This window comes from Mauremys reevesii, linkage group 2, assembly GCF_016161935.1.
Source record: "Mauremys reevesii isolate NIE-2019 linkage group 2, ASM1616193v1, whole genome shotgun sequence".
NCBI lineage: Eukaryota > Metazoa > Chordata > Testudines > Geoemydidae > Mauremys > Mauremys reevesii.
In genome coordinates, this window is record NC_052624.1 from 131,595,485 (window position 1) to 131,622,531 (window position 27,047).

The 27,047-nt window shown below is 41.8% G+C and overlaps 1 protein-coding gene across 1 annotated transcript; it reads left to right on the top strand.

The window, feature by feature from the left end:
* On the top strand, positions 1–27,047 carry LOC120398480 (zinc finger protein 22-like). The gene is made up of 3 exons (XM_039525936.1): positions 1–53; positions 22,269–22,382; positions 23,729–27,047. The coding sequence occupies exons 1-3, from the start codon at positions 35–37 to the stop codon at positions 24,331–24,333; spliced, it is 738 nt and encodes a 245-aa protein (XP_039381870.1). The 5' UTR covers positions 1–34; the 3' UTR covers positions 24,334–27,047.

Below are 27,047 nucleotides of genomic sequence, written 5' to 3' on the forward strand. Positions count from 1 at the left end.
TGGCCACACACCAGCGCTGGCCCTGCACAGCTGGATGACCAGTGCTGCAAACCATAAGTGTAGCCATACCCTAAGGTTCCTAAAGTGCCAGAGGGGTGCCTTTTGTTTTGCATACAGTTCTTAGAAACCAAAGCAAACAAATTACATACTATGTAAACTCAGTAGTAAATAGCTTAAGGGGCAGGAGTTCTGAGCTTTCAGTGTTTAGACTGTAACATCTGAAAATACTCTCAGGTCTTGGCTACACTTGCAAATTTGCAGCGCTGCAGCAGGGTGTGAAAACACACCCTCATTTAATTCTTTGCAAAAGTATTGCAATGTAATGATCATTTCTTCCTGAATAACACAAATTAAAGTGCTACTGACAAAGCTTAAATACAAAGCTTAAAGTGCTACTGACAAAGCCTTGAATGTTTCCCTGAAGGTCAAAAGACAAGGCTGTTTTAGAGCAAGAGTGAGGAGTATGTTCCAAAGTTGAGGGTGTCTCATAGAAAACAGTATAATCCAAACCATTTTGCTTTAAAAGTTGATCTGCTACCAGAGTACAAAGGGTTCCCAGGCATTTTCCTGGGGCCAGGCTGTTGCATTTCTAAGTCTCCAGTCAGGATATGTCTTGATACATAAATATTTCACCAACAAGCAACAAATCAGAGTTAATTTTTGTGTTAAAATTAAGAGAATTCAATACCAGTGTCTGCTAGGTAGAAGCAGATCTTATCACGTTTGAGGCTTGTGAGGGTTCATTGATTATTTAGAAATACATAGTGATTTAGCAATGTGTTGGTGATTATTCATCCAAAACCACTTTTAGAAGAATAAGAAAACTACCAACTCTGGCTCAACCCTTACCTCAGCCCCTGTAGGACAGTGAGGTAAAAATCTACAGAGGGGATATGGGGAAAATTCTCAGGACCCCTTTCAGATAAGAGGGAATTGAGGACCCCATCTTCTTGGAGGAGAGGGAGAGATCTTTTCCTCCAGTCTTTAAATCCCATGGTAATCACCCTAAATACCCTCATAAATATTCCCTTGTACAGTAGAACCTCAGAGTTACGAACACCTCAGATATGGACGTTGTATGTATGTATATTCCAAAGCTTTAGTGCTGGCTGAGAATTAAATACAGTGAGACTCAATATACACACCCTAACAGCTTGGACATTTTGTCTGGGGAGCATCAATTAAGCTAAAGTTGAAGTACATACATTCCAGGAAATGAAATCTTAGATGTTTGATAAAGAGTCTTCCAACTATTGTTAGTCCCTCAGATGAAAGACATCCATAATTTATGTGTGGATAAAAGTTCCATCTCTCTTGCTGTTGCTTAAGAGAACCCCTACTGGGAACATACAAGAATGACTGCTCTTTTTCCTGTGCTAAGTGCTCTAATGCCGGCTATATGTTAACCAATGATCAGTGATGAACACCGCAAATGTAAATTTTAAACCAACTAGGAATAGTTGCTGGTGATCCAAAAAAGCTTAAAGTTCCAGACATCAAACTTACCAATAGTCCAAAAAGTCAAATAGATATATTTCACCCCAAAGCAGAAACTGTACATTTGTCTGCCTTATGAATCAGATATACATCTCTCTATATGTGAATTATTGGTCTTGTTCCTCCAATGTAATCTCTCTCCTATCCAATGATAGGACCTGCAAAATATGAAATAAAAAGTATCTGTTATAACAAAAAGAATGTGTAGACCATGTCCACTAAATTTAGAAGAACTATAAGGTATTTTGTGTTTTTTTTATTTGTAAATGATTGTTGCAATCTTAAAGTGATAGGAATTGTATAGCCCAAGGAACAAAGGGGAATGCTGAAAGATATAATCACCTAACCAGAGTATTACTTTGGAATATTAAAAGAAATTGCCTTAAAAAGGTGGGGGAATTTCAGTTAATAGTCTGGGCTAATACTGTAATAAGGTCTGGGAAATGAATCAAATATAAAAACCTCCGATGAGAAAAGGATTGAAGACATTTGTTATATCAGGTCGCCAGCTACTGGATACCAATTGAAACAGCTGAGAAACTAAGAACTGAAACCAATAGAAAATGAGAAGATTGTCCTCCTCCAAGAGACCCACAAACAAGATATATAAACCTGAGGCCACTGTTTGGACTCCAGAGTTTGCTGAACTCTGCCCTCCTTCAGGGTTACAGGATTAAGGGATGTGATTTCCAGCTTGAGTTAGACACACTTGTGCTAGCTCTTCTCAAGCTACCATGCAAAAATAGTGGTATAGCCAAAGTAGCGGCAAACAGTGACACGAACTAGCTGAGCTGAGTACAAACCCACCTGAACACTGTGGGTACATCCATGGTGCAGCTAGGCTGTGCTGCCGCTGCTCTCCCCAGTCCCTACTGCCACAGCCTACACTATTTTTAGTGCATTAATTCAAGTTAGCCAAGAAGGTCTAATGCAAGCTGGGAATCACATCCCTCACTTAAAATGTAGACATAGGCTAAGAAGAAGATTGACTGAACTCACAAATAAGCTGTAGCATTCCAAAGTACTATGGAACACTCAGACCAGGTTTGTGAACAGCTGTCCCTTCCTCCAGGGTTATAGGACTAAGAAGAGGTGGAGATTTAATTTCAAAGACAGTGTTTCTTCTTCTGTTTGTTTAAATATAAATAGCAATGTTATCTTGTTGAGTCCACGCTATTTTTAGGGAGAGCTCAAGTAACTATATTTTGTATTTTAACTAAAAATCCTATATTCATGTTCTCCTTTGTAAACCCAAGCAAATTGGCTTGAAAGACCTAGGCAATAGCTTTAAGCAATTGCTCTTGATAGTTTTCATTTGTCCCTTTCAGACAAAACACTTCTAATTTCCTTAAAGTGCCTGAAGAGAAATGCATCCTTACTCCTTGGATAATTACTAGAAGTGAGATGAATGTGCTAGAAGTACTAAAGAATTGATAACTAATGATTATAAGTAAATGTAAAAAGAAAGCTTGTTGATTTGTATTTTTCCTTGGTATAGTTGCTGGACCACAACAATGGTCTATGCTAATCATGTACAAGGCTGTATATGCATTTTGTGTTAGTACGTGCCTCGATTGATATAAACTGTTGATTGTACACATGAGTGCTTCTGGGTGAATTAATAAACTTTTTGACTGGTTAAGAATAACCAAGCATCCTCATATGAGGAATACTGTCCTAGGTAAAAGTTATCCTAATTAAATTCTATCACAATATTAGCTATAATATTTTGATAAGTGTTATAGCCAATATTGGGATGGAATTTCACTGGCATATTGGCAAATCTAGTTAGATTTCAGCTTTAAAATCTAACTTGTACTTTGGCAAATCATAAAATAGATCCCCTTTCACACTTACATCTCATCCCTCTCCTATCCTGTAGGAGCAGGACCCAGTTGACTAATCTGGGCTGGGGGAGATGAATAGGATTTTTAAAGGCCACAGGCAGGAACACTCCACCTACACTCAGAGGCATCTCCAATAGCTGTGCACTGGAGGGAGGCTCGGATTGGGTCCATCAAGATTTAAGATAATTCCTATACAAAAAGTAGAGTCAGTCAGAGAACCAGGTCTGCTGAGAATATCAGTCACATTAAACAAAGAGGATGTTGATCTTGAAGACCATGGCTTCAGAGCAAACTGACCCTTAAGCTAGTGCAGCATTTCAGATTTAATTATAAGATCAGGCAGTTCAAAATAAGGGAAATGTAGCCTCAAGGTGTGCAGAAATATTTCTGAAAACAAGGCAGTTGACAAGATCTGTCCAAGCATAACACGGTAGCAACAGCAAAGCAAAATAAACATAATTCATGTGCATCTCTGTCCCCAGTGTGTCTGAACTTCTAGAGCAATGTCCTTTCATCCCTCCCCATGTTATCACATATCAAGGATTGTTTAGCCTTTAAAAGGAACAGTTCCTCACTTCCAACTAACATCTAGTGACAGTGACAAATTCTGCTTTCAGTTAAACCTCCGTAAATCTGGATTAACTTTACAGAAGTGTCCATTTACACTGGTTTAACAGAGCAGAATTTGGTCCACAGGTCTTAGTGTTCCGTTATCTGATTATCTTGTGTGTTCTGCTTCTAACCTGAATGGGGAGGGCTTGATGTGATGGGCTTAGGGGCAAATGTGAGGAAAGAGGATTTTTGTATCATCATTTTTCTTCCAAGTTAGAAGGTCTCAGAAAAATAAGGTCCTCACAAACGCAGGTGGTTTCTCAACATTTGTCTCTTTGGTTCTCACATACTGACAATACAGTTTCATAGACTCATAAAAATAAAGGGCTGGAAGGGACCTCGAGAGTTCATCTAGTCCAGCCCCCACACTGACACAGGGCTTAGTATATCTACACCATCCCTGACAGCTGTTTGTCTAACCTGTTCCTAAAAACCTCCAAGGATGGGGATTCCACAACCTCCTTAGGTAACCTGTTGCAGCACTTAACTATCCTTATAGTTAGAAAGTTTTTCCTAATATCAAACCTAAATCTCCCTTCCTGCAAATTAACCTGATTTCCTCTTGCCCTACCTTCAGTGGACACAGAGAACAAATGATTGCCATTCTGTTTATAACAACCTTTTAGATATTTGAAGTCTTATCATGTCCTCATAAATCTTTCAATCTTTCCTCCTAGGTCATGTTTTCTAAATGTTTTATCATTTTTGTAGCTCTCCTCTGAACTCCCAAGTTTATTCACATCTTTCCATAGAGGTGCTGGAGGTGTGGCAGCACCCCCTGCTTTGAAGTGTATTCCATCATATACAGGATTTACAGTTTGGTTAAATGGCTCTCCACACCCCCACTGTACAAATTGTTCCAGCAACCCTGAACCTCAAAGCTACTCCATCTGAGGCCTCACCAGTGCCATGTAGAGAAGAATGATTACATCTAATGTTTTACTTATAACACTCCTGTTACTTTCCAGAATGACCTTTGATTTTTTTGAAACAGCATCATAGTATTAACTCATATTCAACTTGAAATCCACAACATCACCCAGATCTGTTTTGTAGTACTGCTACCTAGCCAATTATTCCCCATTTTGTAGTTGTTCCTTTGAGTTTTCCTTCCTATGTCATAGTATTTTGCATTTGTCTTTATTGAAATTCATCTTACTGATATCAGACCAATTCTCCAATTCATGAAGTTCATTTTTAATTCTAATCTTGTCCTCCAAAATGCTTGCAACCCCTCCCATTTTGACACAATCTGCACATTTTTAACATACTCATCACTCAGTTATCCAAGTTTTTAATGAAAATATTGAATAGTCCCAGACCCAGGACAGACCCCTGTGGGACTCCACTAGTTACATCCTCCCAGTTTGACAGTGAACCATTGATGATTACTTTTTGAGAATGGTGTTCCAACCACTTTTATAGTTATTTAATCTAGAGTCTATTTCCCTCGTGTGCTTAGGAAAATGTCTCATGGGACTATGTCAAAAGCCTTACTAAAGTCCAGTAAAATTAGTCTTCCATTGAGCTGTTATGATGATTATTACGTAAATTCAGCTTTATCTTGTCAGACATCAGTCCTCATAGTCCAAAAACAACAATTTCCTACTGAGTTTTGATTTTTTGTTAATTATGAAACAGCTGCTTGTTGTTCACAAGATTAGATATTTGTTTTAACTCCTATTATGATAAAAAAGCAGAGAATCTCTTTACTGAATGACACCACTAGCTAGCTAGAACACTGCTTTATTAAGGGGCACAGAGGTCATCTTAGTAACATTTTGGGCCTGATTTACCACTGCCTATTCCAATTTTATGCTGATGGAATGCCACTGATTTCCACCTTTGCCTGTTTATACTTAACATTAGCTTTATGCTGTGCCTTTTATCCTAAAGCACTTGGCTTGCAACACTAATGCGATACAGGCACCTGAAGCACGACATAATGCTCAGCAACAGGAGGAGAGGCAATTATGGGCAAGGATATTGTGGCAATTCCCTGCTCTTATTAAAAGAACAATGGGATCTGCAATGTCCACAGACAGTATCTCTGATTTTAAGGTCTCATCTGAAAGACCCACATGCAGTAAATGGTAGGGAACTCAGTTTATCTGTCAGGGCAGCATTAAGTGCTGAGCAGAGCCCGTGCTGCAGGAAGTAAACATATATCTAAACTGGGGCATATAGGCCATTCATTCATCTTTTCTGCTCTGGAATTTAGCTTCTTTATTAAATAAACCTGTAGAGATGCTCTTGCTGTTATTTGTATGGCCTCTTGCCTGTTATTGATGTTCTGCATGCACTAATATACTACATTTAATTTAGTAGGAGATTTATATGTTCATTATTAATAAACAAAAGATTTCAATGTGATTGGTCTAACAGTAGTTAATTTGTTCCTGTTATTTGAACACTTGTTTCTAGCATAAGATAAATTATCCTGTTTATTAGTGAATTTATTTAGGTGAACAAGTAGAATGTTTTTTTCCCCTAAGGATATATTGGTCTTTAAAAACAGTATAGTCTGTAGTCTATAAAAACAGCCTCACATTATCTTAGCAGATGTAAAATTACCAGGGTTCCACTTTATTTTTTTTTTATCTAGTCTTAAGCATGGAAAATATAATTTCCTTAAAACTTGAAAATTCTAGAGTAATTCATAGAATCATAGAACTGGAAGGGACCTTGAGAGGTCATCTGCACTCTGCACTCATGGCAGGACTAAGGATTATCTAGACCATCCCTGACAGGTGTTTGTCCAACCTGCTCTTAAAAATCCCCAATGATGGAGATTCCACAACCTCCCTAGGCAATTTATTCCAGTGCTTAGCCACCCTGACAGTTAGGAAGTTTTTCTTAATGTCCAATCTAAACTGCCCTTGCTGCAATTTAAGCCCATTGATTATTGTCCTATCCTCAGAGATTAAGAAGACCAATTTTTCTCCCTCCTTCTTGTAACAACCTTTTATGTACTTGAAAACTGTTATCATGTCCCCTCTCAGTCTTCTCTTTTCCAGACTAAACAAACCTAATTTTTTCAATCTTCCCCCATAGGTCATGTTTTCTAGACTTTTAATCATTTTTGTTGCTCTTCTCTGGACTTTCTACAATTTGTCTACATCCTTCCTGAAATGTGGCACCCAGAACTGGAAACAATATTCCAGTTGAGGCCTAATCAGCGCGGAGTAGAATGGAAGAATTACTTCTTGTGTCTTGCTTACAATACTCCTGCTAATACATCCCAGAAAGATGTTTTCTTTTTTTTGCAATAGTGTTACACTGTTTACTCATATTTAGCTTGTGATCCACTATGACCCCCAGATCCCTTTCTGCAGTACTCCTTCCTAGGCAGTCATTTCCCATTTTGTATGTGTGAAACTGATTGTTCCTTCCTAAGTGGAATACTTTACATTTGTCCTTATTGAATTTCATCCTATTTACTTCAGTCAATTTCTCCAGTTTGTTCAGATCATTTTGAATTTTAATCCTATCCTCCAAAGCACTTGCAACCCCTCCCAGCTTAGTACAACCACAAACTTTATAAGTGTACTCTGTATGCTATTATCTAAATCACTGATGAAGATATTTAACAGAACCAGACCCAGAACTGATCCCTGTGGGACCCCACTCATTATGCCCTTCCAGCATGACTTTGAACCACTGATAACTACTTTCTGAGAATGGTTTTCAGTCAATTATGCACCCACCTTATAGCTCTTTCTATGTTGTATTTCCCTAGTTTGTTTATAATTGTGCCTCTTCTGATATCAACAGGCTTCCAGGATTTTATTTCTGTTATCAAACTTTTCTGACTCATATGTATGCATGTTATTTTTATTTTTTTCATTGATTTGGTGTCAGGGCAGTTGTATTAGTTGCACAGATTTTTTCTTATGTGTCAGGCACCACAGGTGTCAAATCCACCAGACCCGTAGGGTTGCAAGCTAGAACCTTCCCCTCTACACCACTAGGGCAGATGAGGAAACTGCAAACAGTGGTCTTGGCATGGCTTCTGGCTCTGGCTCCAACCCTTGGCGTGGCTTCCAGCCCTGCTCTGTCCCTTGGTCTGGCTTCCGGTTCTGGCTCTGCCCCTTGGCGTGGCTTCCAGTTCTGGCTCTGACTCTTGTTCTGAGACTTGGTGCAGCTTCTAGTTCCCATCTCTGACCCTTGGCATGGTGCCCAGCTCTGGATCTGACCCTTGGTGTGGCTCTGACTTCAACCCTTGGTGTGGGTCCTAGCTCCTGGCTCTGCTAGTCTCAAATCACGGGGAGGCCTCTGGGATATCAAGAACTCAGCAAATCTACCTGTTGGTCTGATGTCAAAGGAAAGTTCTCTGTGACATTATTGGCTCAGTTCTTCATCATCTGGGCCTCATGTCAAGGCAGAGGCTCCCCTGAGGCTGGGAGGTCAATGGAGTGTCATCTCTACCTTCCTGAGCTTATGTGAAAGTCCAAACCTTTCATGAGGTCTCTGGCTCAGTAGCTGTAGGTACGGGGGGCAATGCTAAGACACAGGACCTTGTGAACTCACTGACTCAAAGTGAATTTGCTGTGCTAATCACAGCACTCTGAGGTTATTGGGAAGTGAGCAAGGAAAGGGGTGAGAGAGAAGTCGCCTCCACCTAGGCCTCCTCACCCCGACCTTTTCTGATCTGCAACCCACAAAATGATGAATATTGTCCTGTGATCCAAATCGAATACTAATTTTTATCTGCAAGGATTGTGGAATATAGTGGGTCATAGGATGGTTTTTCAGCCATTTTGCTGATTGCAGACTTTAAAAGGTCAACAACCTCTGCTCTTCGGTACTAGGGGCTTGCATTTAACACCTTGTAAAACATACATGTCAGTATAAAAGGATCCTATATTCCACCATATGGCAATTTGTAATGGGGTATGTATGTTCTTAGCTTCCAGGAATTAGTATGGCATTGGACGTGAAACTGCAAAATAGTGACCATCACGGCCACTCTCTTGCCCTTTATTTCCAATCTGTGCCTTTGCCTGAGCTCAGTACTATGATTCAGTTACTCTTCTCTAGACATTCAGGCATTACACTTGTAAATATATTTCCCTGCTTTATGAAATGTCTAAGATGAATGGTGTATACACATTCTCTTTGTCTTTGTCCCTTAGCTCGTAGGCACACAAATTAACTCTGCTACGATCTCTTCCTATGCATGTCTGACAATGCATAATATTTACACTCAGTCCCCAGATACATGCTTGGCTTCTACTGAAGTCAATATGAGTCTTGCTTTCATCTGAGGGCATAATTCCACTACATACATCTCCTGGCACAGCCATGGAAATTTGACAGTTAATCTGAATTTGCTTATTGCTGATAAGTACTTCACAGTAAGATTTTTAATGGTTATTATGAAAGCTCTGATTTAATGTGCAGTTTTCAGTGTCACTAGAAAGTAGGGTTGAACAGTTTGGTTTAGTAAAAATGTAAATCTCAGTAATTGTTACCGGAGTGCTCTATTAAAGAGAGAAGTCTGTATAAATGTAAATAGTTCATTGATAAGGTGCCAGTAGATGATGCTCAAGAATATGAAGCACTAATCCTGTATGAAACTTATTGTTGGCATTGTAAATAGCTTCTTGTGTGCAGCTCTTTAAATACTGCTCTTAACAGTCACAATTTATGATTGTTTGCAGGAGGTCAGGCTGAGCAAGTTTCAATAACTATACTGTACCAGCACTTCTGTGGTGGCCCCATCAATTTCTGCAGAATATAAGTTTTAATTAAAAACAGTTAAGTTAACTTTGTGAATGTGAAGTGATATGGCTGCATTTCACTCAGGTCTTCTTTACATTAGGGTTTCAGGCACTGGCATAACTAGATTGATGTAACAGCACCAGAGCAAACAAAACCATGATTTGCACTGATGCATCAGAAATGAAGGTCTCCTGTGCCCTATGTCACAGCAAGGTGTGTGTATCTGGGCGGTAAGAGAACTTCAGTACTCCCAATTTGCATATCTGGGATTACTCTTTGGAAAAAGTCCACTTTGGCCTGACTCTCCCAGAAGTGAGCAACAGCGGGTGCTGAAATTCTGCACCTAGCCATTATTTATTTATGTATGGCTTTGGGAGTGGCACTTTGGCAAATGGAATGTACCATATCCGAGTTGTCCCTCAGTTACTGGACCAACTTTCCCCTTCCTACCACCGCCAAAGAATTAATGTAGCCCTCCCAGTTGACAAGTGGGAATGCTGTGGGCAAAAAAATCTCTCTACCCCTTTTTTGACATTACAAGAAAAATCAATGTAAATCCCTGCCCCCACCTCCTAACCATGATCTTTCGATATGTTGCAGCTACAACAAGAGAGGGGGAGTTGGGCAGCTGTACTACAGTAGCTTAAAAATAACATTTTTAAATTTACTACATCACTAATTTCTTTGAACAGAAGAGGTAAAACCCTGGGAGAGCTGAAAAATCCTTAGGGGGAAGGGGGAAAGCCTGGGTGGAAAGCCCTTAGGGGAATCATCACTGAATTGGTGTATAATCCTCAAAGAAAGTTTGTGAGGAAAACCCTTAGGGAAGTAATAACGAGAAGGGTAAGCATCCTAGGGAAACAGCCTGTGAGAAAAATCCTGAGAGAAATATCTTTGAAACATGGAAACAGTCACTGGAAAACAGCCATTGAGAGGAAAAAAATGAGGAAGTCAGCCTGTGTGGAAAATCCTGTAGCAATAAATTGAGGGGAAACACTTTCAACAGGGCAAATACACTTAGGGGAAAAACTGGGAGAATCATCTTTTCCCATCTGTACTGTAGGTGAGTAGAGACCGAGAGCAATTTGTTTTGATTTCCATTGAAAATGAAATCACTCGTGGTCTCGATTAGAGCAAGAGGATTAAGGACCCTGGCAGGAGAAAAGCCAGATAAGTACAATTCCGATTGCCTCTCAGTCATTGTTCTAGTCTTTCCTGCAAGGATATTTGAGTTATTCACTACACCACTGATCTCTGTACTGTTGTGTTACTTTTGTATGTGTCAAGGTTCCTTCCCCACTCTGAACTTATGGGTACAGATGTGGGGACCTGCATGGACACTTCTAAGCTTAATTACCAGCTTAGATCTGGTATCGCTGCCACCACTCACAAGCACTACTTTTCTTCCCTGAGTAGTCTTGAGAAACTTCACCAATTTCCTGGTGAACACAGATCCAAACCCCTTGGATCTTAAAACAAGGAGAAATTAACAATCCCCCCTCCTTTCTCCCACCAACTCCTGGTGGAGCCACATCCAACCCCCTTGGATCTAAAAACAAGGAAAAAAATCAATCAGATATTTAAAAAGAAGGCTTTTAATTAAAGAAAAGAAAGGTAAAAGAAAACCCTCTGGGAGAGATTAGCGTACCAGCTACTCTCACAGACAAAAGATTCAAAACACAGAGGATGTTCCCCTGGGCAAAAACCTTAATACACACAAGAATACCCAAATTTGATAATTCCCTTAATGGTACCAAGACAAGGTACAAAGAAAATAAACATAAACCTATTTATCCCTTTCTAAAACTTACTACTCTGATAAGAGGCTGGTTCCTTGATCTTTTTCACTCCGGCTGAAACTGAAACTCTAAACAAAGGAAACTTCCCTCCTTCCTTTTGAAACATCTTGTTCCCCCATTGGTTCCTCTGGTCAGGTGTCAGCTACGCCAGGTGAACTTCTTAACCCTTTACAGGTAAAAGAGGCATTAACCCTTAACTATCTGTTTATGACAGTATGCTTTACTTGTCCTTTGAATCTGAGCCAGGAGCTACTTGGATAATAAAATGAAAGGACTTGATTCTTATTTACACTAAGGTCCCTATACACAGCTCTGGCCCTAGAGTAAATGAGAACCAGGCCCCAAATATGTAAACACAATTAAACACATAAATATATTGTTAACTGTTAACCTTCATTGTTTTTGAGGTATGGACATAAAATATTTTTTTCTTATATAGTACCATTAACTACTACTATTACAACTACTATCTGCTAGTATTGGAAGTGTGTTTGGCACTGTATGTGATTAAAAGATAAATAAAGGCCCCTGCCCCAAGAAGGTCATAATCAAAGTAACACCAAATAAATAACTCCAAAACTGCTGAGGCTAGCCTTGTAAAAGGATATACTTGTAAAAGTGTATCTGTTCAGTGTCATGAATGTAGTGGTGTTCAAACATTTGTTTCTTCCTCTGCCATGTGATCAGCAGCCAGGCTGGAAAAATCATGTAAGAAAAGGCAGCAGGGAGTGAGTAGTGATACCCCTCACAGTTACATACTCTAGCAACTAGCTGCCACTTTGGGGACTGCTGAATACAATGTCTCTTGTTGCAGCTCCTTCCTTTCTCACCTATGAAGCAAGCTGTGTCCAAAAGCCACAGGCTCAGCCTTGCTCAAGAACCATCTTTGTGAAGATGGATTTCAGATAACAAGTCTCTGTTTCACTCTGGGTATCTTGTAAAAGACTCATCTTAAACTTGTGTGAACGCTAGTTAATTATCACTAAACAATCTTGGCCTTAAGAGTAAAATAAGTCAGTCGATACTTAGCCATGGTCTTTCAGACACTTACTGAGGATGTATTGGTTCTTTAGGTTGTTGTGATCAATACATTTGACACACTGAACATTTCAAAAATGGATCAGCAGTCTGTGTGTAGTTCTAAGCCAATAAAGGAGTTCTCTGGCTCTCCTTCTGTGTAATTCCACATTTCAGTCATCCTTCATAAATGCGACATAGCAGTTATTTCCTCATTTTGCTTGAAAACACTTATGTTCATTCTTTTAAGAATTACATCAGCTGTTAATGCATCACAAACAGAGCAGTAATGATGCAGAATTGAGAAGATTTTTCTCTTTGCTTCCGGCCATCCCTCAAATGTTATCCTTTTGAGGCTTGTATTTCTGTATCCTTCCAAGTTTCTTGTATTGGCTGTTGTATTTTACAAGTAACATTGGTAGGTTTCTCAGAGAGCTATCAAATACTTCACAGTATTTTCCATGAACATTTGCGCAAATACACAGTTCAATTAGTGTTGTTGCGTTTGTGCCCCTTTAGTGTTTCCTTTCTAAAAATAGTCTAGCAAATGAGTTCACTGGAAGGAATAATCATATAAATAGCAAATTTGAAGTGAATATAGACACAATTAGAGTAATAGTCATAGGGTTTAAGAGCAGAAGGGACCACCCAATCATCTAGTCTAACCTCATGTATATCACAGGCCACGAACGCCACCCAACACCTACACACTAAACCCCCAAACTGAAATTAGACTAAAATATTACAGCCCTCAGGAGACTAGACTATAATGGGCCACAGGCAGAGACTGAGAGGGACCAACGTTCACCAGTGCTGGATGCCCCTGCAGTAGCAGGGAAATTATTAAATTGGATATAGCCAGATAACCCTGGCAAGTGACATTCACCCATGTGCTGCACAGGAAGGCAAAAAAATCCCCAAGGGCACTGCCAATCTGACATGGGGGGAAATTCCTTCCCAACCCCACAGATGGCAATCAGTTAGATGCTGAGCTTGTGAGCAAGAACCAGCCAGCCAAGCATAGAATCATAGAATATCAGGGTTGCAAGGGACCTCAGGAGGTCATCTAGTCCAACCCCCTGCTCAAAGCAGGACCAATCACCAACTAAATTATCCCAGCCAGGACATTGTCAAGCCTGCCCTTAAAAACCACTAAGGAAGGAGATTCCACCACCTCCCTAGATAACCCATTCCAGTGCTTCACCACCCTCCTAGTGAAAAAGCTTTTCCTAATATCCAACCTAAACCTCCCCCACTGCAACTTGAGACCACTACTCTTTGTTCTGTCATCTGGTACCACTGAGAACGTCTAGATCCATCCTCTTTGGAACTCCCTTTCAGGCAGTTGAAAGCAGCTATCAACCCCGCCATCATTCTTCTCTTCTGTGGACTAAACAATCCCAGTTCCCTCAGCCTCTCCTCATAAGTCATGTGCTCCAGGCCCCTAATAATTTTTGTTGCCCTCCGCTAGATTCTCCAATTTTTCCACATCCTTTTTATAGTGTGGGGCCCAAAACTGGACACAGTACTCCACATGAGGCTTCACCAATGTCGAATAGAGGGGAATGATCACGTCCCTCGATCTGCTGGCAATGCCCCTACTTATACAGCCCAGAATGCCATTAGCCTTCTTGGCAACAAGGGCACACTGTTGACTCATATCCACCTTCTCGTCCACTGTAACACCTAGGTCCTTTTCTGTAGAACTGTTGCCTAGCTATTCGGTCCCTAGTCTGTAGCAGTGTATGGGATTTTCCTTCCTAAGTGCAGGACCCTTCACTTGTCCTTGTTGAACCTCATCAGATTTCTTTTGTCCCAATCCTCTAATTTGTCTAGGTCCCTCTGTATCCTATCCCTACCCTCCAGCGTATCTGCCACTCCTCCCAGTTTAGTGTCATCTGCAAACTTGCTGAGGGTTCAGTCCACGCCATCCTACAGATCATTAATGAAGATATTGAACAAAACCGGCCGCAGGACAGACCCTTGGGGCACTCTGCTTGATACCGGCTGCCAACTAGACATGGAGCCATTGATCACTACCCGTTGAGCCTGACAATCTAGCCAACTTTCTATCCACCTTATAGTCCATTCATCCAGCCCATACTTCTTTAACTTGCCAGCAAGAATACTGGGGGAAACTATATCAAAAGCTTTGCTAATGTCAAGGAATAACATGTCCACTGCTTTCCCCTCATCCACAGAGCCAGTTATCTTGTCATAGAAGGCAATTAGGTTAGTCAGGCATGACTTGCCCTTGGTGAATCCATGCTGACTGTTCTGGATCACTTTCCTCTCCTCTAAGTTCTTCAGAATTGATTCCTTGAGGACCTGCTCCATGATTTTTCCAGGGACTGAGGTGAGGCTGACTGGCCTGTAGTTCCCCAATCCTCCTTCTTCCCTTTTTAAAATATGGGCACTACATTAGCCTTTTTTCAGTCATCCGGGACCTCCCCCAATCACCATGAATTTTCAAAGATAATGGCCAATGGCTCTGCCACATCCGCCAACTCCTCTAGCACCCTCGGATGCAGCGAATCCATCCCCATGGACTTCTGCTCGTCCATCTTTTCTAAATAGCCCCGAACCACTTCTTTCTCCACAGAGGGCTGGTCACCTCCTCCCCATGCTGTGCTGCCCAGTGCAGTAGTCTGGAGCTCACCTTGTTCGTGAAGACAGAGGCAAAAAAAGAATTGAGTACATTAGCTTTTTCCACAGCTTCTGTCTCTAGGTTGCCTCCCTCATTCAGTAAGGGGCCCACACTTTCCTTGACCTTCTTCTTGTTGCTAACATACCTGAAGAAACACTTTTTGTTACTCTTTACTTCTCTTGCTAGCTGCAACTCTAAGTGTGATTTGGCCTTCCTGATTTCACTCCTGCATGCCTGAACAATATTTTTATACTCCCTGGTCATTTGTCCAATCTTCCACTTCTTGTAAGGTTCTGTTTTGTGTTTAAGATCAGCAAGGATTTCACTGTTAAGCCAAGCCGGTTGCCTGCCATATTTACTATTCTTTCTACATATCAGGATGGTTTGTTCCTGCAACCTCAATAAGGATTCTTTAAAATACAGCCAGCTCTCCTGGATTCAGAGAGAGAGATTGGTCGGTGCCACTTCAGAGCCCTGTACGGCCCTGTCCAGTGTGCCATCTTAACCATGGCCATCCCTGATGCTTCCAAGGAAGGAGATAAAAAAAACCCTCCCCAAATACAGTGTTTGTGTGGGAAGAATCTCTTCCTGGCATGTGGCCAGCTGAAACCCTGAAGCATGAGCTTTTAGGAACATAAGACATAAACAAGAAATGATCCCCAGGGCTGTTGAGCCCTGTCCCCTACCATCACAATCAACCCCATCATACAGTTGCACTCATACATTTGTCCAGCTCTCTAAGAAAATTAAATTGTTTGCCCCCGCAATTCCTTTTGAGAGGCTGTTCCAGAACTTCACCGCTCTGATGGTTAGAAACCATTTTTTAAATTCCAGTCTGAGTTTGATCTTGGCCAGTTTATATCCATTTGTCCTCGTGCCAACATTGTCCTCTGACTTAAATAGCTCTTCATCATCGCTGGTATTTACCTCCCCACTCCCAATGTACTTATAGAGCACACTTAAATCCCCTTTCTACCTTTTTTTTCCCCCAGACTAAACAAGCCAAGGTCTTCCAGGCTCCTCTCATAAGATAGGTCCTTCATTCCCCTGATCATCCTAGTAGCTCTTCTCTGCACTTGTTCCAGTTTAAATTCATCTTTCTTCAATGTGGTTGATCAGTATTCCAAAGGAGGTCTTATCAGTGCCTTGTACAATGGCATTAATATTTCTCTATCTCTGCCGAAAATGCCTCATATGTCCTAAAACCACATTTGCCTTTTTACAGCCATCCTTTGATTGACCCAGACACCCATGTCTCACTCTCTTCCTCAGTTGCTTCCAACTGATGAGTCCCCAGCTTGTAGCAGAAGTTGTTATTAGAACCTAAGAGCATGGCCTTGTATTTTGTTGTATTGAATGTCATCCCATTTCTGTCATGCCAGTCTTCATCATTCAGATCTTTCAAAGTCATCCAGATTTTAATTAATAGAAATCAATTACCGAACACCTAAACTACAGTATTCCAACAGAAAACCTTATTCTAAGAGTTACACTCATCCACTCAGGGAACAAAACCAATACCATGTTATCTATATGTCCAATAACAACTAACCAACACAGTTTGAATATTTAAAACTCACTATGAATTGCTTCTGAATATTCTCAGTCCCAAATATTGATCACACACAATATTTTGCAAACATTAAGTGTCAAATATGAGAAAACAAAATTAATTTCAGTCTTTCCTGATCCAAAAAAGGGGTTAAACTGATTTTCCAAATCACGGGTTTTCAACCTGGGCGTCGTGATTCCCTAGGGAGGGGAAGTTCTAGCAAGGAATATCTTGATATGGAAAATATTGAAAACCACTGGTTGTAGTAACCTTCATGGAACTTGGAGAGAGAGACACACAGTTGCAGGAGGGAAGAATTTGAAGGAGGCAGTAGGAAGCAACTCCATGTGCACATGACTGGAATGCTATCTGCAGTTGCAGCATTTCTCTAAATAGTTCTCTTAATAAAGAATGAATTCAGTTTTAGAAACATGGAATCCTTGTGTTATTACTCACTACACTGTACATGAAACAAGGGGGCAGTGGTCAGCTAGTGAGACCTATAGCACAGAAGAAACTGTGTGAGTGAAAGGCAAACCTAGAAACAATGCAAACCTGCACCATGGATGCCTGGGAATCGGGGAGGGATTAACTTTTTGTGGGTCCAGCCAGACATATTTGTGGGCCCCAATGGGGCAAGGTGCAGGGGCGGTGGGACGGTCAGTCTCCAGAGTGAAGGGTGGGGTGGGGGCAATGAGGCACAGCGTGGCGGGAGCAGCCTTGCTCTGTACAGCCCAGCAGGGGGGCACTGTTTACAAATCTGCAGCTGCCAGATGCACATTGGCCTGCTCAGCCCTGTGCTGCCAGCCCCTTCCCCTTGAGGGCGGGCCCACACCACACCCCCCCCCTGCCCAGTGCCCCCTCACCCAGAGGCCTCCACCACAGATCTCTATGCCCAGCCCCCACCCCTCCTAGACACCTCCCCCACTGGCCTCACACCACAATTGCACAGCACCCTGCTCCACACCACTTCCCCAGTGCCCCCTTCCCATAAACCTCCCCACTGCCCACCACCTTCCTCACAGTCCCACCATAACAGCTGCACAACATTCCATGTTCCTGAGGGGATTCTGCACCAAAATATTAAAAATTCTGTGCACAATATTTTAAAATTCTGCAAATTTTATTTGTCAATAAATAAATGTGGAGGCTCCAACATGGCAGTGGGGAGCACAGGTCACTGGATGCATGGAGGTAGGAGATTACCCCAGGACATGGACTCGGCAGTGAGGCGTCACCCAACCCTGACACAGTGCAAGGGCCAGGCCTGGCCCAGAAACACCCTGGGGCCCTGCCTCCCTGTGCCAGGCGCACCAGGTGTGGCTGAGCAGACTCAGCCCTGCAGCAGGATCCAAGTGCAGAGGGACTTAGTGTGGGGGGATCCCCAGCCAGGTGGGGGTAAGAGAGTTCTCTGTGGGATGATATGGGTGTGGGTGACTCAGTGGGAGATCTGGATGCACAGAAGCTCAGTGGGGGGTTCCAGGTGCAGGGGCAATGGGATTCTTCAGGGGATGCAGGTGAAGGTGTTTGAGGCTCAGCGGGGGAGGGGGGGGCCAGGTGCAGGGGAGGTGAGGTTAATTTCGGTGGGGGTCCAGGTACAGGTGGTTGGAACTCAATGGGGTGGGTATCTTGGGGGGGTGCTCATCAGGGTGGTACAGATGCAGTGGAGGTGGGGCTTGTCAGGATGAAGGTTCCATGGGTCTACTTAACAGGGGAGCCCCAGCTTCTGCCAAGGGGATGCCACATGCTGGGCTCCAGCTTCCCCACTGCCCCCACGTACCCTATCCCCTTCTCTTCCCTATCCCATGCCCCTTCCCCATCGCTCCATCTCCTCCCTGCCTCTTCTCCCTGTCCCCGCTTCCCCCATCCCCTTCTCTTCCCCATACCATGCCCCTTCCCCACCGCTCCATCTCCTCCCCAGGCTTGGGGGGCAGGTGGGAAACCACTCCCTAGCACGAGCCAGCGGAGAGGAGTGGGTTGCGATCGGGTCGCTCCACTTCCTGCTGCCCGGTGATAGCAGGTTGGGCCTGCCCCCGCACTCACGGGGCAGCAGGAAGTGGAGCGACCCGGCCCTAGCCTGCTCCGCTCTGCTGGAACCGGGCTGGGGCCGAGTTGCTCCACTTCCCGCAGCCCGGTGAGTGCAGGGCAGGCCCGACCCCTGCTGCAGTCCCCCAGGACGTGTAGCTCAGGGGAGGGGACTTGGGGGGGAAGGGGCAGAGTGGGGGCAGGGCTGGAGCAGAGCAGGGGTGGGAAGATGTGGGGCTGGGGCGGAGCAGGGGTGAAGGCAGCTTTCCTGGCTGGCTCAGCCAGCCGGGGGATCAGGCTGGCCAGGGCCCCTTCTGACTCTGGGCCCGGCGCCATGGCGCCACTGGTGCCATGGTAAACCTGGTAGTGCTGGGAATGCTGGATTTCTGAACAAAAAACTTGCAAAACCATGGAAGCAAGAACTGAATCTGTATACAGAGTTTACCATGGGGGACAAAGATAAGAAATTGAAGCTAAAGATTTTCTACTGTCTCATTGGTGGAAAACAGAAGAGAAGTGAGTGAGATGCTGTTACCACTAAAAATGCCTGAAAAATTGGAACAGCTGATAAAAATATTTGAGTTTTGTGACCCCAGACAGAATGAAACTGTATAGGAATACTGTTTTTTTTAAACCTGAAACCAAGAAGCAGAAGAGGGAATAGATGGGAACTCTGGTATCCACATGGGACTTTAGAGGCATTAAAGATTTCCTAATTAGAGACAGAATTATTTGTGGGACACGTGGTTCCAGTTTACTGGAGAAATTGTTGAGAGAAATAGATCATACCCTAGAAAAATACACCCTAACAGCAAGGGCAACTGAAACCAAAAAGGATCAAAACAATGGCAGCCACTGGTTCAGAACAAAGTCCACAGGCTCAAGCTAATGGAACTCAGGAAGGACAGAGACAGGCTGACCAAGAATGCCAGCATCATGGTCAGTGTATATACAGTGGAAAGAAACATAAAAAATAAGAAAGCAAAATACGCAGTGCAAGGGATGTGGAAAACAGAACCACTGTATGTCCCAAGGAATTTGCCACAGCTACCCAAGGAATCAAAAAGCAGCAGTACATGCAGTAACTGAGGATGTAGAGACTTCCAATGAAGAGGAAGGTGTCTGCAGTGTGACTTTAGCAAATCGAAAGACTCTAAGTGTACACATGCTGCAGAAGAACGCTGCCAGCCATTCAACTGCCATTTTTGCTATTTTATCAATGACCAATTTGATTCCAGCTGGACTGTGGAGTGCTGCAAAGTAATTCCAGCAACATTGGTAAGCAGCAATATTAGATTGGCGACATGTAACCTAGTGCTGGGTACATACAGTACAACCATCCTGAGGCCAGTGGGCAAATGCAGGCTGTGGAAAGATACTAATGAAACAAGAGACATTATCTTTTGGAGTTTAGAGTGGTTGACACACAACCGTAACACCCACTGCTGAGCAGCAGGGCAGCGCAAATCAGCGATTTGCTTGCAGTACAACACTGCAATATTCTCAACATGAGAAAGGAGGGAGAACATTCACTGCAGGCCCTTTCCAGCATTGCAACAGAAAAGAAGGATATATTTCAAGGAGATGGACACCAGGAGGGCAAACTGAAGCATTTTACGTTTTTATTATCAGGTCAATTAATCCTGCTCAGAGCTTAAGGATACAGTTTACTCTGTCAGTAGTGCTGTTGGCCGCTGCACGGCTGCTGAAAAAAGGAATAAGGAAATTTCCTACTGTGGACAATGCCACATACTACAGCAAATCTCTCTTGTTCTGTTAAGCCATAGTTTTAATTTTTGTCTCACTTTGAGTCATTACGCTAGCTGCAAAAGTAATCAGCACTGTCATGTAATTAAATTGCTCCCAGTCCTCTTTGTCAGGCATAAGCAGCTAATTTAACTGGTTTGTTTTCACTAAATAAAGCCAACAGGCAATCTCATGAGCATACCCAGTGTGAACTGTTTCCAGAAGCTTGAGCAGACTCATTGAAAGCTGACTACTTGTACAGTGAGTGCTGTGTCTTCTCTTCTGGCAAACAAACTTTGAGTATTTTCCAAATGTTACAGGGGATTTTGAGTCTGAATGTCTGTTCAAGTGTAGACAATAGGAATCAGAGGACAGTAGAACTAAAAACACAGTGAGGAGAGGAGCTGAAATACAGAATCATTTTATCAAGTGGGTATGCTTATGGATACTGGCATTACAGCCCAATTGCTTGTGAAATATGTCATTCAAGGATCTACACAAAACTTACCAGCTATGTACAAGGGAGTTAGAAACCCAAACACAGCACTAATTCCTCTATGCTCAGGACTTCCTGAGCATAGGAGAAGAATGAATATACATACTTTTCCATACACACATTGGGAATTATTGTATTATGGTGTCTCCCCTTCTGGAAATGATTCCTTTGGAGGGCCTTCTGGGATGGCACTTTTAGGTGGGGTGCTTAGTGGCTTTTAATAATGAGTGAGAGTGGATTCCGCTTTTCTCTGAAAACAAGGGAAAGCATCTGGACTCTCCACAAGTTTAGTAAGGGCTTACATCTTGTCTTGTGTCTCAGGTGCTGTGGTTCTTCTATCTAAACTGTTTAATACAGTCCTTGACTTTGGAGTGTCTGCATGTGTAGATCCCTGACTCTCCTGACATAACACATAGAATGATGTCCTGAGTCATGTGACCAGGGTATTAAAACAGGAAGCATACAGGTTATAATATCATCAAGGGAACCAATCAGGGGCAGAGGCTGTAGAATCACAACACGGAATGTTTAGCTTTAAGTTTTAAAGCAAACAGTCTGGCGAATTCTGTTTAAATCTCAGGGAAGGCAGGAGTAGCACAAAGCTACTTTGTAGCAGACAGCAAGGGTCTGTGGGGATTTTAATTGTTCAGTTGCTGGTTCTTTCATTGTGTCACCAGATGAAGAGCCCTGTACAGCTAAGGAAGTTGGTTTGTCTCTTTAATTTCCACCCTTTAATCCATACATTTCCTAACCTTTTAGTTTATAGTTTACTGATGTATGTTATATTATTAGGTCAGATCCTCAGATGATGTAAATTAAAACTATGCCAATTTGCACCACCTAAGAATCTGGGCCAGTGTTTTATTTTCAGTGTGTGTCTTGCTGCACATGTGCCTGTAAACAAAGAAGCAGTGATAAATCTCTGTATATTTAGTTGAAACTTTAGTGGGATTGTTATGGTTTCTATAATCTAAAATATCAGCTACTTAACATTGTGTATTCCCAGGTAAATTTGAAGTTACTTCTTAGGGTAGAAGAGATACTATATGATACCTCTTGGATGCAAAATAACTTGATTTTAGTATCTTGGTGAAAGAGAAACAAGAACTTCACAGAAGACAGCACAATATACTTCCCGTTAGAATATTTAATTTTTCATAGTCTCTGTGATTATCTCCCACCTGTTTGGAGTAAACATCTCTCTCCTCAATCCCCAGCAAAGAAATCAGGGAACTTTCTTTTTCAAAAAGCATTTGACAAAACTATGTCAGATTGTGATATTGCACTTTTTCCTTCCCACAAGCAGGCTGTCTAATTCTCCAAATTGAAGAGATATCATCAATGGAGGAAGGAGAGGAGCTGACTGTCCTGTATTTACAGGACCCAGTGAAAAGGGAATTGCTGAGGGGTGACCACACAGGTGAGGAATACATTAAAACAAATCAGAAACTTTCAGAATCTGAAGTAAATAGCTAGAATTCCAAGAAAGTTGTAATTGCTTATAGTTTTGCCTTCTCTTATCTACATGGCTCTACTGGACAATGGCAGAGAGAGAACCTTTTCTTGGGTTTCATTTGGAGTAATTTATACATTGTGATATTGAGCATTATGTTGATTTTCTTCCATCTATATAAAAAACCCACCCGGCAATTGTAAATGTATCCTTTGAGAATTGGAAATGGAGAAAAACTCTTATTATTGTGCACACGGACTACCAATTTTTCATAAACACATTATAATTCACAAGTGGTTCAGCCTGGCACTTTGAGAAACAGAGAAGAAAAACCCACAGGAACTCTGTCAGATGAGTGGAAAATGGAAAAAGGGCATATCTCTCAAATGAAGGGAAGAAATTAAGAGTTGTTAGGGGATGGTTCTCTTTGGGATTTTGAGGGAAGGGAAACTCCAGGTCAGTACATTTCATATTCTCCCAGCACATACATACACACATACTGATGTGTAGAAAGGACCTCTTAATGATTGCTTCAGCCACTTGTTAAGTTTCTGCTGCCCAGCTGAAGGAAAGCTTGGGATGAGTTCCCTACCTGTTGGAATTCACCATTCTATTGATCCTACCAAACATGCATGCCAGACATCATTTACAATAATGTCTTCAGTACAATTTTCCCTCCTTAAGTATGGATCAGTTTGTACCAGATGAAGAGTATTCTCAAAAACAGTTTCTTAGGTCAGGATACATTTTTCCTCCTTGCAAGGCCTTCATCTCAGCTCTCCTCCTCTGAGTCTAGCTCAGTATATTTAAAAATATATAAACATTTCTATCAAAATGCCCCCGCCCTTGGTTATGGTTATTAGAAAGCATTTTTGTTTAAATGGAAAAAAACAAATAAATAGACTCCCCTCTCTCTCTCTCTCTCTCGCACACAGGCACACTCACATGTACACATCCTTCTGTGAACATCACACCTGTGGCACATGGGGTATGTCTCAAGCGGTGTGGAAATTTCTGTCAGTGACTCTTGGTAAAGTCCAACAAATCACTGTCCCCAAGCAAAATCTGACTCCACTACTGATAAACCTGTCAAAGCCTTCAAAAGATAGAAGAAAATAGTGAAATGTCCACACCAGTATCCCTAAATCCCCATCTTCTCACCAGTCATGTACCCTGTTTAAATGTTCTCCTATAACCAATGTGGGGTTTCAAAATTACAGACAGTGGCTGATTTATGACACAATATTCACAACTCTATTTTTTTCTCAAAAGTGCAGAGTATTAATCATGGCTGGATTCTCTTTCTGTTCCAGCTGGTGATAGGATTCCGAGAGAAAGAAAGGAGAAGGATCCTCATCAGGAGTATCCTGAGCAACTGGAACCACATGGAAAGTTACCAGAGATCGCCAAAGGCAATATTTTCCATTATTCTGATCAAGGGAAAGTCTGTGAGAGTCAGCATAGGCCAGAGAGCAAGCAGGAAGGATTTCTAGCGAAGAAATGGTATAAATCAACTCAATCTGAAAGAGATTTCAGCAAACCCCAAAATGTTATCATCCACCACAAAATCAACACAGGAGGGAAACCAAACATATGTGCTGAATGTGGCAAAAGCTTCAATCGGAGCTCTACACTCTTCCAGCATCAGAGAATTCACACGGGTGAAAAACCCTATAAGTGTCAGGACTGTGCAAAAAGCTTCTGTCAGAGCTCAACGCTCATTCAGCACCAGAGAATGCACAGAGGAGAGAAACCTTATCAGTGTCCTGACTGTGGTAAAGATTTCCTTTGTAAATCAGGACTTACAATACATCAGAGGATCCACACAGGCGAGAAGCCTTATGGATGCAGTGACTGTGGCAAAAGCTTCAGGACGAAGTCCCAACTAGTGTCACATCAAAGAGTCCACACCAAATAGGGCCCAGTGACAGTGCTTCCTTTGGGGCACTGCCTACTCATTCGGTTCTCTTTAGAAGCATTGTTTGGGACAGGTGGGGGTAACAGGCAGTGTTGGAGGAAGTGAATTATTGTAGGATTGATCATTTGGGGATCATAAAGTGGAGCTGGGTGATGGGAAGAAGAGTAGAGAAAAAGCCCTTGTACATCATACTCTTATGATTTAGTTTTTAAAGAAGTTTGAGCATAATTTGGCCAGAAAAAAAACCGCAGGGGCTGTAAAAGCAATTGAAATAAGTTGAATTTGATGGAGAAATAATGTATTTCTTTAAACATGGGCTGGCTTTCCAAACATCTGGATAACTGTGATTTACATGTGTGTTTTAAAACAACATTTTTGTTATTCAGAGAAGTGGTAGAAATTACAAATTCAGGTTTGGCTCCCAGTTGTATCTGAGCCTGTACAACTTTTCAACCAGCATCTCAGAAATTCCCTTTGTTTAAGTTTAGTATCCCCTTATTCACCTCTATTTGTCAGAAATCATTAACTTCCCCTATCTAGCTTATGTGTTCATATGTGAACATGTGTCTAGATAGGGAATCTGGACACTTCCAGATCTTTGCTGCCATGTATGTTACTGGATCTGAATATCAAGCTAAATTTCTTCTCTTTCACCTCTTTCAGGGCTTTAATCTATCCCAGCCCACAAAGGGAATTCATGAGGCATGGTCCTATTATGTAAGAGGTATCTCATAACTGGAGTTGCTGCTGTCAGAAAGGCAGTAGACAGTCTCAGATGAGATGGGGCCTCTTTCCTTTCACGGTCATTTGTCTTCCGTCTCTGAAAAACGTTTTATTTTATTTTATTTTATTTTATTTTATTTTATTAATGCTAGCTAAAATGGTCTTTTCTCATGTAAAAGCATAGGGCTATAGGCTTTCAGATATTCAGGTCAGATTCCATCCTAGGCCTTCAGGTGCCACAAGATGATCAGATTCTTCTCACAGTTTACTGCTACCTTTTTGGTCATACCTTATTTTATACTTTGTTAAAAATGTTTATCCATATAAAATATTTTTTTCTCGATACCTGTTGTTATTGCATGTTCTATCCTCAAATTCCAATTTTGGTCTAGTGTTCTGCAATGGCTCCATAACCATTAAAGGAATAGAAAGATAATAGTGTTGATTTAGAATAGGAAATTTCTCCAGAATTGCTTGACAAGATGTGAGGTTCCATTACTGAATATGTCCTGGAAGTAAAAAATTGCTTTCATATGCCTTTAGCTCAATCAGGGATGTGCCTCCTGTAAGCGTGGGGGGCAGTGTCACTAGGTGTTACCCCACTATAAATTATAGATAATAAATAAATAATAGGCACAGAAATAATAGAAAAGTTCCACAGAAAAACATAAAAACAATTAGACTGGGCATGTGTGTGGTTTAGCTATGAAGACTGAAGTTCATCAGCAAATGAATCCTTGCAGGGGTTTCCCAGCTTACAGCAAAGAGGTCTGATCAAAGCCTATTAAAGTTGGCGGTAAAATCCTTTTGATTTTAATGGGAATAGGATCTGGCCCAGAGTGCAGAATGTACAACTACTTGCATTTTTGGCCAAGAGGTGCATGTGTGCATTCACGGCAAGTAGCTTCTTGCCCTGAGAGGTACAGGAACTTGAGCCAAGGACCAGGCACAAGACATTGTTCCCTACTTTTGAACACCATTGGAAGCAGTTTTTGGAGGATGCCAAATTTCAGTGCGTCACAGGTAGGTTATGGATGGAATTTTCAAATAAGCCTATGTGACTTAGGAACATAAACCCAGCCCCAGTGAGGGTCAATATGACTTCTGCTCTTAACTCACCTAGGCACTTTTGAATATCTCACCCTGGATCACGACTGGCATTCATTTTGGAGCAATGGTGGCTCTTCTTAACCTATGGAGAAGACATCACCCAAGATAATTTTAACATTTTATGGCAAATGGGAGGATAAGGATCAGAATATAGGGACTTTGGCCCAGATTTTTAAGGATGATTATGCATTGCTTTGCTCATTTTGCCAAGTTGTGGTTTCAAATGTGACTTAGGTACTTAGGATTTAAGGTAAACACAAAGGATGGGATTCACAAAGATACTTAGGTTTCTAACTCCCTTGAAATCAATGGGACTTAGGTACCCAAGTACTTTTGTGAATCCCACTCTCAGGAGCCTAAGTCTTTCTATGTGGAAATGAGACATAGGCTCCCTAAATTAGTTAGATGTTGCAACACTGAGAGAGCAATGCCTAAATACCCTTAAAAATCTGGGCTTTTGGCACCCAGAAACAGACACAATTCAGAATAATTTCTATATTCGTTTTATAATGTCTTTGCAGATTGTGAGAAAATGGCATCTTTTGATAACATTAGGAAAACATACCAAGCTGGAGAACACTTGTACATTTTGCCATGAACACTTGAAATAATGAACCCAGCTGCTGCCACTGACACTGACAAGTGCTCTTCCATTAATTTTTATTACTAATATTTGAACGAGACCAGTCCCACTGGAGAGTTTAATCAACTCAGTAAAATATATTCTGTATCTTGCAACTTTTTCATGTTATGTTTACTTGTGATTGAAATTCCATTCCTCTAATCTAATAAAAGTCCATTACATCTTTTTTTACCCAAGCTGTGAGGGAAAATAATCCTCCTCCAAGCTTATGCTTAGCATGATGATGCTAGTTGCAACT